At 46.7% G+C, this 20,233-nt stretch overlaps 1 protein-coding gene across 2 annotated transcripts in view; it reads right to left on the bottom strand.

Annotated features, from left to right (window-relative positions):
* Nucleotides 1-19,673: 19,673 nt before the first annotated feature.
* The window catches only part of USP18 (ubiquitin specific peptidase 18), a 37,477-nt gene continuing 36,917 nt past the window's right edge, over nucleotides 19,674-20,233 (bottom strand). For both annotated transcript variants that reach the window (XM_082252781.1, XM_082252782.1), the window contains one exon: nucleotides 19,674-19,825. In XM_082252781.1, the coding sequence (XP_082108907.1) occupies nucleotides 19,747-19,825 (79 nt within the window). In that variant the 3' untranslated portion in view covers nucleotides 19,674-19,746. The remainder of the gene's footprint in view (nucleotides 19,826-20,233) is intronic.

The following is a 20,233-nucleotide window of genomic DNA, read 5'->3' as shown; positions in this document are numbered from 1 at the left end:
CCTATCAGTCACCACAACTGGCCCGTGGGAAGTGATGTCACATTACTCCTGGGTAATTGTGCTGTGTTTTCAGCTTTTATCTCTCCCTCAGGGACCCCTGACCATGTAATACAGCACTGGCCAACATATGTCTGCTGAAAAATAAAAGAAAGAAAATAGAGTTGTGTTTATGTGTTTGAATGCTACTACTGGAGAATGCTATGAGAGCTGCACAGTACTGGAGAGTTCTCTGAGAGCTGCACAGTACTGGAGAGGGTTGTGAGTGTTGTACATTACCGGATAGTGCTGTGAGTTGCACATTATTGGAGAGAGATGTGAGTTGCACATTATTGGAGAGTGTTGTACATTACCGGATAGTGCTGTGAGAGTTGCACATTATTGGAGAGGGCTGTGAGAGTTGCACATTACTGGAGAATGCTATGAGAACTGCACACTTCTGGAGAGTGCTATGAGAGCTTCACACTACTGGAGAGTGCTATGAGAGCTTCACACTTCTGGAGAGTGCTATGAGAGCTTCACACTACTGGAGAGTGCTATGAGAGCTCCACACTACTGGCGAGTGCTATGAGAACTTCACAATACTGGAGAGTGCTATGAGAGCTCCACACTACTGGCGAGTGCTATGAGAACTTCACAATACTGGAGAGTGCTATGAGAGCTCCACACTACTGGCGAGTGCTATGAGAACTTCACAATACTGGAGAGTGCTATGAGAGCTCCACACTACTGGAGAGTGCTTTGAGAGCTGCACACTACTGGAGAGTGCTATGAGAGCTGAACACTACTGGAGAATGCTATGAGAGCTGCACACTACTGGAGAATGCTATGAGAGCTGCACACTACTAGCAAGTACTATGAGAGCTGCACACTACTGGGGAGTGCTATGAGAGCTGCACATTACTAGAGAGTGCTATGAGAGCTGAACACTACTAGAGAGTGCTTTGAGAGCTGCACACTACTGCAGAGTGCTATGGGAGCTGCACACTACTGGAGAGTGCTTTGAGAGCTGCACACTACTGGAGAGTGTTATGAGAGCTGCACATTACTGGAGAGTGCTTTGAGAGCTGCACACTACTGGAGAGTGCTATGGGAGCTCCACACTACTGGAGAGTGCTATGGGAGCTGCACACTACTGGAGAGTGCTATGGGAGCTGCACACTACTAGAGAGTGCTTTGAGAGCTGCACACTACTGGAGAGTGCTATGGGAGCTGCACACTACTGGAGAGTGCTATGGGAGCTGCACAGTACTGGAGAGTGCTATGAGAGCTGCACACTACTGGAGAGTGTTATGAGAGCTGCACACTACTGGAGAGTGCTTTGAGAGCTGCACACTACTGGAGAGTGCTATGGGAGCTGCAGACTACTGGAGAGTGCTATGGGAGCTGCACACTACTGGAGAGTGCTATGAGAGCTGTACACTACTGGAGAGTGCTATGAGAGCTGCACACTACTGGAGAGTGCTATGAGAGCTGCACACTACTGGAGAGTGCTATGAGAGCTGCACACTACTGGGGAGTGCTATGAGAGCTGCACAGTACTGGAGAGTGCTATGAGAGCTGCACAGTACTGGAGAGTGCTAGGAGAGCTGCACACTACTGGAGAGTGCTAGGAGAGCTGCACACTACTGGAGAGTGCTATGAGACCTGCACACTACTGGGGAGTGCTATGAGAGCTGCACACTACTGGAGAGTGCTATGGGAGCTGCACACTACTGGGGAGTGCTATGAGACCTGCACACTACTGGGGAGTGCTATGAGAGCTGCACACTACTGGAGAGTGCTATGGGAGCTGCACACTACTGGGGAGTGCTATGAGAGCTGCACACTACTGGAGAGTGCTATAAAACCTGCACAGTACTGGAGAGTGCTAGGAGAGCTGCACACTACTGGAGAGTGCTATGAGACCTGCACAGTACTGGAGAGTGCTAGGAGAGCTGCACACTACTGGAGAGTGCTACCAGAGCTCCACATTACTATAGATTGTTGCATGAACATTACATTACAGGAGACTGCTGCAGAAAACTAGAGAGTGCTACACAAGTGCTATGGGAGCTTTGCAAGTCAGGCTGTTTGATATTGCACAATGCTGGCGTTTCTGCCACTGGGAGCTTCTCAGGAAAGTGTGCCCCAGCAGTGTTATGATGCTCGTTGTCAGTGCATTGACTAGGATGGTGACACAGGTAGCTGTAGAACTGCAATAATGAACAGTGTTGTCACACTCTTGGCTTTGTAGAGAAATGAATTCCAGAGATGACAGATATTTTGCCCTGTAATTCAGTCAGCAATTCCTTTGTAGAAACCTCAGAAAGCACAACAATATCATGAAATGAAGAGCAGCCCGTGATCAGCAGCCTGAATAATGGGCGATTATCTCTGACAGTTTCAGGTTGCAGCCAGCACTGACTACAGACTGATAAGGATTTATTTATAGAGTAGAGATATGGCTGCTCATTGGCCGGGGAGTCAGTGGGATCATCTCATCTTCATATATGGACCAGAAAAATTCCCTCCACTTCTTCGTGGTGATATCATGTTATCAGTATGTCACCCCCCAGCCAGCTTCATCCCCCAGGGATGCAGATCTGAACAGCTTGTCCATCTGCTTCATATTACCAGCGGCTAATTCTGATTAGCACACTTTTGTAAGAATTCATCTCTGAAGACACGTCCTCACTGACTATGGGGCTTAAAGTATAAACCTGAACAATGATCTCCTATTATCTGCATACCTACCACATTTTTTAAAAGGGTATGTAGCACTGTCCCCACAGCAACTGCTAAGTATTGTCTTGACGGGCTCCCCTGGTTACCAGCACTCAATTACCTTTGTAATAAGTCCCTGGTTCCCACCTTGCTCCTGATGGCTCGTCACACAAATAAACAGTCTAGGGGTGTTGGTTTTTTTTTTTTTTTTTGTTTATTTGTGAGTGGGATAGGAGAAGGGAATAGTGGGATACTCCAACTAAATTATTCACACTGGTTGAGGACTTCTATCTTCAGGGCTTTCTTGGTAATTAGGAACAGCCAGGCTGTTAATCCACACTGCCACATGTGTAGATGGGGTTAGGCCTCTTGCTCTTTTTACTCTCTGACAAGACGACTTGCTGGGCAATAACCTATCTTCTGGACACCCTCACTAGCATCCCCTTTCCACTGACACCTGTCCACTGATTATCTTAGGAGCATGGGTGGCCCCCCTCAGGTCAGGCCCCTTGACACGATTTTCTGTACTCACTGAATTGCAGAGACAGATCCTCAAGTGTCTCCCCTCTCAGTCAACTCCTCTGGACCTCCAGGTTCAGTTCCTCACTGCTTCTATTCAGGCCCTCAGGATGACCCCCTGAGGCCCCATGTCACCTCTACAGAGGAGGAGGCAGCCTGCCCTCTCCCTCCTGGCTTCCGTTTTCCAGCCGAAAAACCTTGAGCACATGTGCTCCTGGCTTTCATACAATATCCCAACATACACTGAGGCACTTTCCCTCTACCAATCATCAGGACTGTATTAAAACCCATGCACCCATTCGTCTGGTTTCCTCCCACCGTCCGACATGCCTCCCTATTGGACCAGTGTGACACACTCTCTAGACAGAATGAGTGGCATTCTGAGCACAATGAGCAGACCTCACTAACAGATCCTGCTCTCTGGTAGGCAGAGAACAATATAGATTTACCTGCAGCTCTTCTGGTAAGCAGACAGAGCACAAACTATACTTTCTCACTAGCGCCTACCTAGGAGGGTGCTACAGGTAGAATGTGGTGCGTGGAGAATGCTGCAGCAAGTGTGGCCATTGAAAAGTGGGTGTGGCCTTATGAGTGTGGTTTACAGATCCCACTTCCAATAGAAACCTTCTCCCTCCCCACCGGTACAGACCTCCCTATCTCCAAAACAGACCTCACCCCAGTACAGACCTCCTCCCTCCCCAGCAGTACAAACCCTACCCCTCCAGTACAGACCTTCTCCCTCCCTACCAGTACAGGGCTCCCATACAGTACAGACCCCCTCCCTCCCAAGCAGTACAGACCCTACCCTTTGAGTATAGACCTCCTCCCTTCCCACAGTACACTCCCATACAGTACAGACCTCCCCCCATTATATAACTCCTCCCTCCCTACCAGTACAGACTCCCATACAGTACAGACCTCCTCCCTCCCCAGCAGTACAGACCCCACCCCTCCAGTACAGACCTCCTCCCTTCCCACAGTACAGGCCCACATAGTACAGACCTGCTATCTCCCCACCAGTACAGACCTCTCTCCTCCCTACCAGTACAGACTCCCATACAGTAAAGATCTCCTCCCTCCCCAGCAGTACCAACCCCACCCTCCAGTATAGACCTACTCCCTCCCTACCAGTACAGGGCTTCCATACAGTACAGACCTCCTCCCTCCCAAGCAGTACAGACCCTACCCTGTGAGTATAGACCTCCTCCCTTCCCACAGTACACTCCCATACAGTACAGACCTCCCCCCATTACATAACTCTTCCCTCCCTACCAGTACAGACTCCCATACAGTACAGACCTCCTCCCTTCCCAGCAGTACAGACCCCACCCCTCCAGTACAGACCTTCTCCCTCCCTACCAGTACAGGGCTCCCATACAGTACAGACCTCCTCCCTCCCAAGCAGTACAGACCCTACCCTTTGAGTATAGACCTCCTCCCTTCCCACAGTACACTCCCATACAGTACAGACCTCCCCCCATTATATAACTCCTCCCTCCCTACCAGTACAGACTCCCATACAGTACAGACCTCCTCCCTCCCCAGCAGTACAGACCCCACCCCTCCAGTACAGACCTCCTCCCTTCCCACAGTACAGGCCCACATAGTACAGACCTGCTATCTCCCCACCAGTACAGACCTCTCTCCTCCCTACCAGTACAGACTCCCATACAGTAAAGATCTCCTCCCTCCCCAGCAGTACCAACCCCACCCTCCAGTATAGACCTACTCCCTCCCTACCAGTACAGGGCTTCCATACAGTACAGACCTCCTCCCTCCCAAGCAGTACAGACCCTACCCTGTGAGTATAGACCTCCTCCCTTCCCACAGTACACTCCCATACAGTACAGACCTCCCCCCATTACATAACTCTTCCCTCCCTACCAGTACAGACTCCCATACAGTACAGACCTCCTCCCTTCCCAGCAGTACAGACCCCACCCCTCAAGTACAGACCTTCTCCCTCCCTACCAGTACAGGGCTCCCATACAGAACAAACCTCCTCCCTCCCCAGCAGTACAAACCCCACCCCTCCAGTACAGACCTTCTCCCTCCCTACCAGTACAGGGCTCCCAAACAGTACAGACCTCCTCCCTCCCAAGCAGTACAGACCCTACCCTTTGAGTATAGACCTCCTCCCTTCCCACAGTACACTCCTATACAGTACAGACCTCCCCCCATTACATAACTCCTCCCTCCCTACCAGTACAGACTCCCATACAGTACAGACCTCCTCCCTTCCCAGCAGTACAGACCCCACCCCTCCAGTACAGACCTCCTCCCTTCCCACAGTACAGGCCCACAGTACAGACCTCTCTCCTTCCTACCAGTACAGACTCCCATACAGTAAAGATCTCCTCCCTCCCCAGCAGTACCAACCCCACCCTCCAGTATAGACCTACTCCTTCCCTACCAGTACAGACTCCCATACAGTACAGACCTCCTCCCTCTCCAGAAGTACAGACCCTCCCTCCAGTACAAACCACCTCCCTCCCCACCAGTACAGACCTCCCCCACCACCCGACTTCCAGTACAGACCTCCTCCCTCCCCACCAGTACAGACCTCCTTCTCTCAGCAGTACAGACTCCCATATAGTGCAGACCTCCTCCCTTCCCACCAGTACAGACCTCCCACCCTCCAAAACAGAACCCCCCCCAGTACAGACCCCCTCCAGTATACAGTGGAGCCCCCCTTATGTTCAGAACCCTTCACTCCCCACCAGTACAGACCTTCCCCCCAGTAAAAACCCCCTAAAGTATAGAGCGTCCCCCTCAAGTACAGAACCCTCTCCCCCTCTTCTAGTACAGACCCCCCTTCCAGTACAGAGCCATTCCCCTCCATTAAACTCAATCACTGAGAGAGTGGTGGAATAGAGCAATGTAGTGGCAGCAGAAATTCCTACTCCTGCCTGAAGCAGAGGAAGAGCTTCACTCAGCCTGCCATATGAATGAGCTGCAGGGGAATTTGCATATAAATGAGCGAGTACAATCCATTAATTCATATGTAAATCCAGTGGCCTCACATTCAAGTGCCCTCTTCATTCATATGCAAATCTAGTGACAGTTTGCATACGAATGCACTGCTGACCTAGTGTACAGGGGCAGAACTCTCAGTCCCTGTACACAGGACAGAAGGAGTAGGGCCAAAATGTGGGAAAGTCCCACACGATTCGGGACAGTGGGAGTATGTTATTATTTGTTCCCTTTTTGGTCTGTTAATATATTCCATAAAAAATGCTATATTTTATCGGTTGGTAAGTAAAAAAATAAAAACCTGTTGATCCTGCCAGAAATATTGTGAGCTGATCACTTCTCATGCTCTCTGCCTGTGATGTACTGCCTAGCACTACTCCCATGGGAGCTGCTTAAAGCGGATTCCCCTGGGTTACCCACAGCAACGACTTGTAAATTCCTACTACTTTAGATTCTTGGCTCAGTCAGTAAACAGTCCAGGGGATTTGGTTTTTGTTGTTTTTATTTTATGATGGGATGGGAGAAGGGATGAGTGGGATACTCCAACTTAGCAAACTATGCACAATATTGAGGACTTATATCTATGTTGAATGCGGCAAGGCCGCTGCTTCACCCTGCCACTGAAGTGAAGTATGCGAAAGGCAAACTACTTGGTAGATTACTCTTCAGGGTTCTACTTGGAACCCCCTTTCTCACTGACTGTGTGCGCTGACCTTCTGTCCTCTGACCTTACTGGACCGGTCTCCTTCCTGGGCAGACCCCTTGGCAAGCCCCCTGGTACTCACGGACACTGTTTTTTCTAGGTAGCTCTGCCTTTAGCTCCACTGTCAGTCTCTCCAGGACCTTTATGGCTCATCTCCACACCTGGCTCACCAGGCCGACTGCCTATGACCACTTTCCTCAGCATACAGAAGGAGAGACAGCCGTCACCCTCCTCCTGGGACTCTGCTTCCTGCCAAAGACACCCTGCCTCATGTGCTCTCGGCTTTTAAGGTCAATCCTAGGATGCACTGCGCTGATGCCCTCCCACTGGGACTCCCCCAAAAGCCTGTGCATCATTGGCCAGGTTTCCTCCACTGTCCAACAGGCCTCCCTATTGGATGCAGTGGCGACACTCCCTCAGACCAAATGAATGCACACTGAGCACAGAGAGCAGGCCTAACTAAAAGATCAGGCTCCCCTGATAAGCAGACAGAGCAAAACAAATGCTTTACCTAGCACCTGTCTAGGAGGGTGCTACATACTATCATCAATTACATTGTTCCCAGATATTGTCATGTAATACAGAACACCTCCTATGTATGTTTAGAATGAGAAGAAGGAAAGTTTTTCTGTATTCCTGTCCTAGGATGACAACGCTACTCCTTTTTAGATAAAGTACGATGAGTAAACGTTGTCACCCTAAGACAGGAAGTGTGTGATTGGAAGGATCACCAGGTGAAAGAAAAGGTAGTAAAAGCCTAACAAAACGAATGGGGCCACCACATCCAAGGACTGGCAAGTTTCCAGTAAGTGTTACTGGAAAACTCAAGAGACGTGAGAGAGAGAGAGACGTCTCTTGAGTTTTCCACTTGGAGGGGCACCTCACGGCGAGGATCGGCATAAATAGGAGCAGCAGCTCCATATTCCATAAGCGAGAAGCTGTGATATGGGAGACTCCTGAGATTGGAGGGAAGACTCTGTCACCACCCTCTACATGTGGGGGTTGGAACTTACCCTCCATCTGGGGCTACTTTGTAAAGTTTATATGGCCCTAGGACAGGACTCCTGCTGTTTTGGCTATAGAGTAGCCAAATAGGTAGTACCAGTAGCGGAGCCAGAGGGCTAGCTGGGGTGGCAATTGCCACCCCAGACGAAGTCCTTGCCACCCCTGTTGCCACCCCGCTGAAAACATTACACCCTAATCACCCTCGTGCAGTGCTTCTGCCATGGCCGCCGCCGCTATGTCTGCTGCTCTCTGCCTCTGGCCGCTCAGCTCCCGAACCCAATGCTGTCGGCGCCGCCCACTGTAGACTGGTGGGGGAGGCGTGCGGTGCAGAGACTGAGAGGGACTGTCTGGGGGGAGGGACTAGCCTGTGCAGCGGCCGCCCAGCGCAGCGCGGGAGAGAACCAGGCAGTGAGCAATCGAAGGAGCCGGCGCGGCAAGGAGCGGAGGAGTCGGACGACAGGATTCCAGTCAGGACTCAGTATCAGCAGCATCGCCAATCGCCATCAATTATTCAGGCTCAGCAAAGAAGGCGTTGGGGGAGAGGTCAGAGAGCTGGTGTCTGTCTGTGGTGCTGCAGGAAAAACCTTGCCTAGGGAGTCGGGACAGGTGAAAAAAAGGTAGGTAAGAGACTACTACTGTAGTACTGTCTGACTGTACTAGTGACTGACTGAGTAGTGAGAAGTCTGTAAAGGAAAGGGGATCTATCTTATGGGAAACCTGCCCTTGCCCAATGCCTGGCCTACTGACTGTAAGGGGGGGGATCTATAAGGGGGACCTCACCTCACCCTGGCCTGCTGTAACGGGGGATCTATATGGGGGTCCTCACCTCACCCTGGCCTGCTGTAAGGGGGTATCTATATGGGGTCCCCCATATATTTCCCCCTTACAGCAGGCCAGGGTGAGGTGAGATCCCCCATATAGATCCCCCCTTACAGCAGGTCAGGGTGAGGTGAGGACTCCAATATAGATCCCCCCTTACAGCAGGCCAGGGTGAGGTGAGGTGAGGTCCCATAAAGATACCCCCTTACAGCAGGCCAGGGTGAGGTGAGGTCCCCCATATAGATCCCCCCTTACATTAGACCAGGGTGAGGTCCTGTCCCCCATATAGATCTCCCTCCGTACAGTAGGCCAGGGTGAGGTGAGGTCCCCGAACCTCACCTCACCCTGGCCTGCTGTAAGGGGGATCTATATGGGGGACGGGACCTCACCCTGGCATGCTGTAAGGGGGATCTATAGGGATCTATATGGGGGACAGGACCTCACCTCACCCTGGTCTACTGTAAGGGGGGCATCTATATGGGGGACCTCACCTCACCCTGGCCTGCTGTAAGGGGGAGATCTCTATGGGGAATGGGACCTCACCTCACCCTGGCCTGCTGTAAGGGGGGATCTATATGGGGGTCCTCACCTCACCCTGGCCTGCTGTAAAGGAGGATCTATGGGGGACCTGCCCTGGCCTGCTCTAAAGGGGGATATATGGGGATTCTGCTCTAAAGGGGATCTATGCCATAGATCCCCCTTTAGAGCAGGGTCCCCATAGATCCCCTTTAGAGCAGGATCCCCATAGATCCCCTTTATATCCCCTTTAATACCTTGCCACCCCTGTTTTAAAAGTCTAGCACCGTCACTGATAGGTAGAATGGGTGTACTCATCCCTCTTTGGAACTGATGTGCATATGACCTTTCCTCATGCCACTGTGCCGGCCTGGATGCTCTATGTGTTTTTTCTCCCCCCTTGGGGTTTGACACCAATAGGATCTCCTGAGGAAGCTGTAAATGAAACGCGTAGTGATCCATTGGCTTATGATGCTTGAGATCCCTGTTTGGCCCGGATATCCAAAGATCATTGCAGATTCTGATACCAGATCTAAGCTTGATATGGGCATGTAACAGGTTCTTTTGCACTAATATACCTACCTTGTATGAGGAGATAAAGTACTGTTTTTCCACCACATAATTTTTCCATATGATATGGTTTTAATATTTTTTACTATGTTGTCATATTACATTTCTTATTTTTACTTGTTGCGTACTTGTTGTTTCCTTATGGAATTATCAGTGGCTACCTCAAAAGTCCTACTCATCCTTCCATTTCTTCTGAAATGTATTGCAGGTGAATTAATCACTATCATGTAAAACCAGGAAGATACACCTACACAGAATTTATGGCAAATATCACATTCACTATGTACAAATATAGAGTTATTGTCAAATTAACTGACGCTGCTAAATTTGGCTTGGGCATCCAGACATCAATATGCTGACCTCTGGTCACAGAAGCTTTAAAGTGTTACTAAATCCGCAACAGTAAAAATCAGTCAGTATATACAGTAAAGCATGCTCACTGTGGAACCTAAGGGGTTAATCCTTTGCATTGTGTAAAAAGGCTGTTTGATCCTGTCTTCTCCCCTTCTTCTACTGTCCCCAATCCATCTGGTGATAGTACAGAGCCTTGCGGGCAAGCTACACATGCTCAGTATTGCAAGTTTTTTTTTTTTTTCTTGGTAGGGTGCATGTGATCAGCACAGGGCCAATCAGCACTGTCCGGACAGAAGGTCAGGGGTCCTCCAGCCTCATAGGACAATTAGGGAGGAATGAAAACTTCTTCTACACGCATTAATTAATACTCAGCTGGACACTGATAGAAGTCACAAGACTGCTATATACTGCTGATGAGAAAAGGTATTTAGTAGTTTATATTTACTAAAACTATTGCATGTCCATGTTCTGTGTACTGTGGGAGAGCAGATATAGTGAATGCAGGCTTCTGGGTTTAGTAACACTTTAAAGCTGAACTCCGAGCACAAAAATGTTCTAATACGGTAAGTAGTTTCCCCAATAGCCACAAAAGATATAAATCTGCTTTGTGTGCACCAAACTCAGATATTGCCTTGTAAAATTAGCAATGACATCATCCTTGTGCTGCATATGACCTGTAAAAAAGAACAGAGCTGTCACTGCCATTTCAAAACCTGCTAAAGGGGGCGGAGACAAGACCAGTTACCCTCCACAAGGAGAGAGAGCAGCAGTGACTGGTCCAACAGGAAACTTCTTCACTGAGAGAGTTTCACACTGGATTACTGCACAGATCTGGATACACAAAACACACCAAGATTAAGGCCTGGTTCACACCTATACATTTTTTAGTGCATTTTCATTTTTGCAGAAACACACTACAGTCCATTTAACATGTTTTCCTATAGATCACATTCACATCTGTACGTTTTATGGAAAGGGCCAGGGACTTTTTTTTCTGTTTTTTGGTTCCATAGACTTCAAAGGATCAAGAACATGCACTGAAAAAGACAAACTGTACCTGGAATATACAAACTGCAACCTGCATAGATGTGAACCAGGCCTCAAGGAAGAATACACATGACTCTTTTTTCAAGTGGGACTTGCTTATTCTGGAGTTCAGCTTTAAAATGGATTGAAACCCCATTCATGAAATCTGACCTGGGCACATACAGTGGGGAGAACGAGTATTTAATACACTGCCGATTTTGTAGGTTTTCCTACTTACAAAGCATGTAGAGGTCTGTAATTTTTATCATAGGTACTCTTCAACCGTGAGAGACAGAATCCAAAACAAAAATTCAGAAAATCACATTGTATGATTTTTAAATAATTCGTTTATTTTAAAAAAATCGTCAGTGTATCAAATACTTGTTCGTCCCACTGTATATCTGAAGTATTTACTTATCTCTAGTCCTGTGTCTTTCTGCTGCTCCTTTCCTCTGTTATTATCGTGATAACTTCTGACAAGCTACACTTGAGATAAAAGCAGCTGAAAATGAGTGTCGGGGTGGGCGCATAGAGATAGATTTGCAGAGAGCTGGTCTATTCACAGCACAGCTCTGCATGTTTCTTCGTTCCTCTGCCTATGTGGAGAGGGGTGTGTGCTTTTCCTCCAATCAGCTGACACACAGTGTATGCCAAGACTCCTCACCCACTGCTGGAACAGGAAGAAAAAATTCTAACACAATGTTCACTTTCTCAATAGTGTAGAAAGCTAAAGACACCAGATATACAAATAAATCTTATGTAGGGAGATTTGTTTTATCTCTGTAAATCATCTGAGGCTGTTTACTTTACTGGAAATATGTGAGGGTTTACATCCACTTTAAGCTTTTACTGACAGCCCAACGCAGATTTACTGCAGCTTGGCTGCGCATAATCACGTAGATGTGTGCGCGGTTTCGGCGGCGCAACCCACTCACGCTGTGATTAGACACAGCGGGAGCCAGACCGTGGGAGGAGCGGGCTCGATCACCCCTGGCCTCCCGCGATCTTCGGCTAGAATGACAAAAGAGCCGCCTGCCTATGTAAACAAAGCAGGCGGCTCTTCTGTCAGAGAGGCTCTGCCCTCGTCCAACCCATCCCCCAACACAGTTAGTAAGCACAATAGGGAACACATTTACCCCTTGATCACCCCCAGTGTTAACCCCTTCGCTGCCAGTGTCATTTATCGAGTAACAGTGCATATTATTTAAAAATGTCAAAAATGTCAGTTAGGGGTCTGATCTGTCCGCCGCAATGTCGCAGTCCCAATATAAAATCACTGATCGCCGCCATTACTAATAAAAAAATAAAAAATCCATAAATCTGTCCCATAGTTTGTAAATGCTATAACTTTTGCACAAACCAATTAATATACGCTTTTTTGGATTTTTTTTTTTACCAAAAATATGTAGCAGAATACAAATTGGCCTAAACTGATAAAAAAAATTTGATTTTTTTTATTGGGAATGTTATAGCAGAAAGTAAAAAATAGTGTTTATTTTTTTTCAAAATTGTTGCTTTTATTTGTTTATAGCGCAAAATCTAAAAACCACAGAGGTGATCAAATACCACCAAAATAAATCTCTATTTGTGGGAAAAAAGGACATCAACTGTATTTGGGTATGGCGTCGCACGACCGCGCAATTGTCAGTTAAAGGAACGTAGTGTCGAATCTCAAAAAATGGCCTGGTCATTAAGGGGGGTAAAACCTTCTGGAGCTGAAGTAGTTAAGCAGGAAGCTTTCATATTTATAATTTATAATTATAAAATATGCAAACAAGACTTTTAAGACATGATCACAAGATTTTTAAGACACATTTTATGTACAATAAGCTGGTACTACGCCCAGATAGAGAAAATAGATATTTTTTAATACATAGTATCAATATTTTATGCAGAACTATAAATAGCCTGTAAACATGCAATACATTGCAGGTATCACTTTTAATGAATGACATTCCATTATAGGCTCCAAGGGGACACATTTTACAAACATACTTTAATTGATACATAGCTGTAAACCTTTTGTGAACTTTGTTTTTCAAGTGTTTAACCAGTTTTGAATGAGTAAAGTGCTCCGGTTATTAAAAAATGGCCATGTTAGTTGATTGTACCAATTAAACTGTTGACAAATATTCACACATTGCAGGCTTAGTCCCCGTTCACACTGGGGCGACCTGTCAGGCGACCTGGTCACCTGACAGGTCGCCATAGGTCGCCTTCCACAGGGAAGCTGTGGACCCGTTCTAATAGGAGCGACACAAGTCGCTCCGACTGAGAAAAAGGGTCCGGAGCTTCTTTGGGGCGACCCGGAGCGACCTGCATTGACTTCAATGTTATGAAGTCCGTGCCGGCCGCTCCGAGGTTGCGGTGCGAGCAGCTGTGAGGTTGCCCCGGGAAGTAGCGTCGCCCCAGTGTGAACGGGGCCTGAGGGTCGAAGTAATAATAATAATAATAACAACAACAACAATACAATGATAATAATAATAATAAAGATAACACTACAAAAGTAAATAAACTATTACTGTATCCTGATAACTGTATGAACTGTTTTTTTCTTTTGTAGCTCTGCTGCCACCTTGTGGCAAAACATGATAATTACCGCTAAGTGCACAGTATGAAATTGCATTTGTACAGACATTTAACCATTTAAATGTCTGCATTCAGCCACCATCACCGCAAGTAGGCCGCCAACAGCCTTTTTTTGCACTGTTCAGGCTCAGCGACCAAAGCTATCCACACACAGCCATCATTCGCAGCCACAGGAATGAGTGGATTCCTGCTGCTGGGATTCACAGCGTAGTTAAACATCCAAGTGAATGCAGCATGATTAAATATTTCATATATGATTTAAAGCCCAAAACCAGCCAGAACTTTTTATTTTGTTTTGGATGGAGTGAGAAAGGGTTCCAGATATCAGGTTTTCATTGCTATTTGTGTCTCACTGGGACTCTCCAAGAGGAGTAGAGACCAAAAAAACTAACTTTTTTCAGTAGAGCGTGGAAGGGTTAGAATATCTGGTAATATTTGTATTGTCCTCTGTGCTTTCCTGTTCAGGTGACAATCACACTCAATATTTCTTCTATGGGTGTCACAGGGACAGGAAGTGAGGGAAAATCTACCCACAAACAGACATAAAAACCTGAAAGTAATTCTACCACTTCACAGTTTACAAGTTCACAGCCAAAAAATGTTGGCCAATGTTAGGCTTTCACTTCTCCTATTCCACCTATATGACACAATTTCATTGAACGGCAATAGCGTTCAGACAGACATTTCTGCTCTGCAACAGCTAAAAAAAAAAAAAACCTTCATTTTCAAAACTGATACTAGAATGGTCCCCAAGCTTGTGCCACATCCAGGCAAACTGGCACTACTTCCATCTCTATGGCTGGACCACGAGGCTAACCACTGAACTAAAAAGCACAGAATTGTCTGTAAGTATAGAAACAGTTTTCTACAAAGTGCCATTATAAATGGCAGCAGATTGCATTGGGGCTAATATAAAAGTAACTGTAACAATTTTAAATGTGGAGCTTCCAGGGAACTCTCTGATCATCTCTTATCGGAGCTTTGTAATCACTTAATGTGTCACCTTTCTTGGTGATTAACTTGTTGGGAACACCGTGAATTCAAGGTCCTACAAATTAAACATTTTTCAAAATAGTTGCACTTGGAAAAAAAAAAAAAAGGTTTGTGCCTCTTTTAAAAGTTTTCCTACTTAAAGCGGAGTTCCGGCCTCAAATACCTTTTTTAACTAAAAATACCCCTATAATACTAATCCATCGCCTTTTACAGAACCGCTATTCTCATACTTAAAAGGTGTACGGTATTGGATTTTAGTCACAATCGTACTTTTAAAAACGCTGTCTGGGCGCGGCCATCTGAAGCCGCAGTGTAATCTGCTGTGTCTTTCTTCCTGATCCCAGGGAGTGTTCTGGGAGTTTTTCCTGATTCCAGCCTCCTGGGAGTGATGACAAACAGCTCCCAGGACGCAATGCAAAGGCGGAAGTGATGTCGGTGGCCGCGGCCACAGAGGGGGGAGAAGGAGGAAGTACAATCAAAAACGCCCTGAAAATAAGGTAAGGGACCCCCGAAAAAAATTGAAAATGCCCAATTGTTGATCAGCATAGCGAGCACTCCAGGAATCACTAAAGGTGCAAAATAGGCCGGAACTCCGCTTTAAGACTCTAAAGCCATACACTAGCAGATCCGTGGGGTGAAATTGATGTTAGACTTTTACTGAAGTGACAAGAAAAGAATGGCCATTTTTTCTCGAATGAACACATTTATAACAGTGTGGTCTTCATTTAGGAAAGTCCAATGAGTTGGAAATTAAATGTTAAAAAATGGCATGTCATTAATTGCACTAAGATTTTTTTTTTCATGAGTGTTAGTATGAACATTCATTTGAATACTACTAGTGTATGGCCAGCTTTAGCTTCCTTTAATCCAAATCTCAGGTATGTTTGGAAAGTTCCCACACCAGTACGTATCTTCAGGTTCCAATCTTCTATGAAGTTCAATGCACACTGTTATCATAGTATATAAAGCCCCCCAGCAGCTTTCTGCAATGGCCTTGACTGGGATTATAGCAGAGGTAGTCAGCTAAATGTATAGAATCTTCCCTCCCTCTACCTAGGATCAGAACTTTATCTTAGGTTTTAAGTTTCAGCACTAAGATAACGATCTCTAGCCGAATAATATATATATTTTTGAGCTTGGTTTGAGCAGGAGGAACTGTTATAGCCTTTAGCGGAGTTTTATTGCTGTCTTTTCCCATTGGGAATATTCCCTGTCCTAGTGTCCAAAGAGTGCGGAGATCTCTCCGGTGGGGACACAGAATACAACAAAAGCCTAACAGAGACTCACCTTTCTCCATTCTTCTTTAGAAAAAAAAAAATGTATTACTGTCTCTGCCCCCATTGAAGAGACAGTAGAAACTTAGCAGAAGTTCTGTTCATTCTCAGCTGTGTTCACAGTTTATAAAAGATTTGCTAAGCCCGAGGTAGATATTAATGTGGCCAGACGCAAATTTACTTGGATAATGCTGTGCGAAAAAATTGCTAGTGCGCTTCATGACAAACCGCAAGGTTTTGATCGTGGTGACCTATTATACATTCTACCCGGGGGTTGGCTCTGTGTGAGTGGGTATCTTCTTCAACCACTTACTTTTTTATTCCTACTTTCCTTTGTCTTTCCCTTTCATTCTTTTCTACTATCTCCTTAGATTGGAAACATTTATCAGTTGTTATCTCCCAAAAGAGGGGTCTTTCATCTCTCGAGTTGTACTGAGAATTTTTGAGGGGATCTCAGAACTATGGTTGCTACAGATGTGTGACACTAAGGCTGGCCATACATGTTCAATTTTCTTGTACAATTTTCTGTTAGATTTACCACAAACCACATAATATGAGGTCAAAGCTAAACAACACTTTTCACTTGTATCTAATTAGGCAGGCCTTTGTACTACATAGTTGAAGGTAGATTTCTAGAAAATTGTACAGAAAATTGTAAGAAAATTGTATAGTGTATGGCCAGCCTAAGGCAGGCCACAGATTATGCAATTTTCTTTCCTAAAACTAAGGTTTGGAAAAAAGAAAATCGCCTTGATTCCCCCATCAACACAGTCAGTGTTGATGATGGAATCTCTCCCATGGAGCTATGTGTTCTCCCAGTGGTGGGGAGAACACAGTTATTATTTCTAACAGCTATAGAGCCTGGCAACAAATCGCAGGTAAAAAAAAATGACATGCTGGTTGTACCAAAATTGATGATAGATTGACTTCAGCCTGCCCATAGATGGTTATAATCTCGACTAGAACCGGCCGAGATTCGAACCATCTATGGCCAGCTTAAGCTAACAATTCCCAATACTGATGGTTCTTACTGGTATACTGAAGGGAGAAAACGCTGCTCCAGGTGTGCGATGATAGCTTAGAGGTGGAATATCCCATAGAGTGCTAGCCCTGGCCCGCCTCCGTGGAAAACTTGTAAGAAAAGAAATGGCCGCACATCCAGGAATTTCAATTGCCTTTAATTTCCAAAGTGCTGACAAAGTGCTGACACCAAAGACACCAACATGGGGTCACGTAGACGCGTTTCACACATACATCTTGTGCTTAATCGAAACGCATCTACGTGACCCCATGTTGGTGTCTTTGGTGTCATCACTTTGGAAATTAAAGGCAATTGGAATTCCTGGATGTGCGGCCATTTCTTTTCTTACAAGTTCTTACTGGTATGCTTCATCATTATATTGGAAACTTTCTACCTGTTCTTGTGTTACCCCATTCTTCCCCTTGTCTGAGGATATTTTGTTTTCACAACCAATATGGAGACTTTCAAGCAGTGGCGTAGCGTGGGTTGTCAGCACCCGGGGCAAGGCAAGTAATTTGCGCCCCCTAACCCGTGGGATTTTAGCACTCGAGTCTCTTCCACTAGATTAGTTAAAAAAACCTTACCCCCCAAGCACATGTATTGTTTGTTATGAAAATACTGATGTAATTAAAGTAAAATGCATCTAAATACAAGTTTGAATGACCAGCGTGCCCCCTTTCAAAGTAAAATGCATCTAAATACAAGTTTGAATGACCAGCGTGCCCCCTTTCAATGCAGAGAGACCAGCGTGTCCCCTTTCAATGCAGAGAGACCAGCGTGTCCCCTTTCAATGCAGAATGACCAGCGTGCCCCCTTTCAATGCAGAGAGACCAGCGTGTCCCCTTTCAATGCAGAATGACCAGCGTGCCCCCTTTCAATGCAGAGAGACCAGCGTGCCCCCTTTCAATGCAGAGACACCAGCATGCCCCCTTTCAATGCGGAATGACCAGCGTGCCCCCTTTCAATGCGGAATGACCAGCGTGCCCCCTTTCAATGCAGAGAGACCAGCTTGCCCCCATTCAATGCAGAGAGACCAGCGCACCCCGTTTCAATGCAGAATGACCAGCGTGCCCCCTTTAAATGCAGAATGACCAGCGTGCCCCCTTTCAATACAGAATGACCAGCGTGTCCCCTTTCAATGCAGAGAGACCAGCGTGCCCCCTTTCAATGCAGAATGACCAGCGTGCCCCCATTCAATGCAGAGAGACCAGCGTGCCCCCAATCAATGCAGAATGACCAGCATGCCCCCATTCAATGCAGAGAGAACAGCGTGCCCCCTTTAATTTCAGAATGACCAGCGTGCCCCCATTCAATGCAGAATGACCATTGTGCCCCCATTCAATGCAGAATGACCAGCATGCCCCCATTCAATGCAGAGAGAACAGCGTGCCCCCTTTCAATGCAGATTGACCAGTGTGCCCCCATTTAATGCAGAGAGACCAGCGTGCCCCCTTTCAATGCAGAATGACCAGCGTGCCCCCTTTCAATGCAGAGTGACCGGCGTGCCCCCTTTCAATGCAGAATGACCAGTGTGCCCCCTTTCAATGCAGAGTGACCAGCGTGCCCCCTTTCAATGCAGAGAGACCAGCGTGCCCCCTTTCAATGCATACAGACCAGCGTGCCCCCTTCAATGCAAAGAGACTTACTTGCAGCGGCGGCTTCTCCCCAGTTCCCCGCGTTTCCTCAAGTCCTCCCGCCTCCTCCTTTCGGCCAATCAGGAACGGGTCTCGGACCCGCTTCCTGATTGGCCAGGAGGAGGATCCATGTGACAATAGTGAATTTTCATTCGCTATTGTCACACAATGGGTGCGCTCGGGGCGCACTGCTCTGCGCCCTGGGTCCACCCTTTTTTGAAGCCTATTAGAGCCTCTGGCTCTAATCAGGTGATTAAAAAAAAAACACTCTGTGACAGCGCAAGGCTGCTGACTCACTCACTGCTAAACTGACTGAGCAATGAGGAGAGGCGGCATAGGCAGGGCTGACACTGCGGATCCGCCCCCCCAGATGTTGCGCCCGGTGCGGCCCGCCCCCCCTGCACCCCCCACGCTACGCCACTGCTTTCAAGTTGTACCCCCGTTATTTCCTAATGTACTTGCTTGTTCTTTATTGGCATGCCATTTTTGTCCATATGTCTTTATTTCTTACATTGGAAAAACTGATAAAAATCTATTGAAAGAGAAAAAAACAGTTTTACTAGAAGCTGTCATTTAAGCCGACCAAACACGTGACATCTGCCGGTCACCTGCTCAACTGGAACCAAAGCAGCACCAGTATCAGTACTCCTAGGGGGATAAAGGCTGCTGTTGCTGCCCATGGGCATTACCCCAATCCACCCTAAGTTTGCCACATTAGGGGCTGTTATTGCATATTGATGGCTGGCTCCAGTTTAACCCACTCAGGCTAAATATAAAAATGTATTCTGGGTCACATTTTTAACTTCCTGCATTTTCCCCAATATGACAATATTCCTATTCAAGAAGCAGAATGCCCTCAAATATACATTTCACTCTGCTTATGTCACAAATCAAGATATAGCACCCACGATAGACAGAAATGTTGCAATATTGCAATAGAAGGCTGTAGGGTGTGGTGTGCCTGGTATTTGACAAGACCCCTGCAGATTGTCCAGACTCCAGAGAGTGACTACACAGAGGACTGTCCATTGTATTACCATCCTGGGGTCACACGGGAGGTTTTGTGTCGTCTGTTGCAGTTGCAGCGTCTGATTGTACGTAGACCAGCAGGCAAGCCGTCACACCCCTGCAGAAGAATACACGAGAAGTGAGACTCATTTTACTGTCAAATCTACAGCAACACTGCAAGTGTTATGGTCTAAAGGTAAACCCGAGCAAAGAGCTGAATATGCAGATATGAAAAAAAGTTTTAACTGCAAAAAGAATATGTTACACCGTCCAATGTGAAACTTTTCTTCTGTACAGGAGCCTCCTGTAATAAAGACCGGTCACTGCTGCTCTCTCTCCTTGTGCAGGGTGACTGGTCCTGTCTCCGCCCCCACCTGTAGCTTTCTGTAGGCACCTGTGTAAAGGATGGGGCCTGCCGATGCAGAAAAAAGAAAAAAAAAAAACTGTGTTGTGCTCCAAGTTATGGATGAGCACAAGGATTTTGGTAAAATTGATTTTATTGTGAAATTAATGGTTTTCCAGTCTG

Source organism: Pelophylax lessonae (genome assembly GCF_965119305.1).
Source record: "Pelophylax lessonae genome assembly, chromosome: 4".
Taxonomy (NCBI): Eukaryota; Metazoa; Chordata; class Amphibia; order Anura; family Ranidae; genus Pelophylax; species Pelophylax lessonae.
This window is presented reverse-complemented; position numbering and strand designations above follow the sequence as displayed.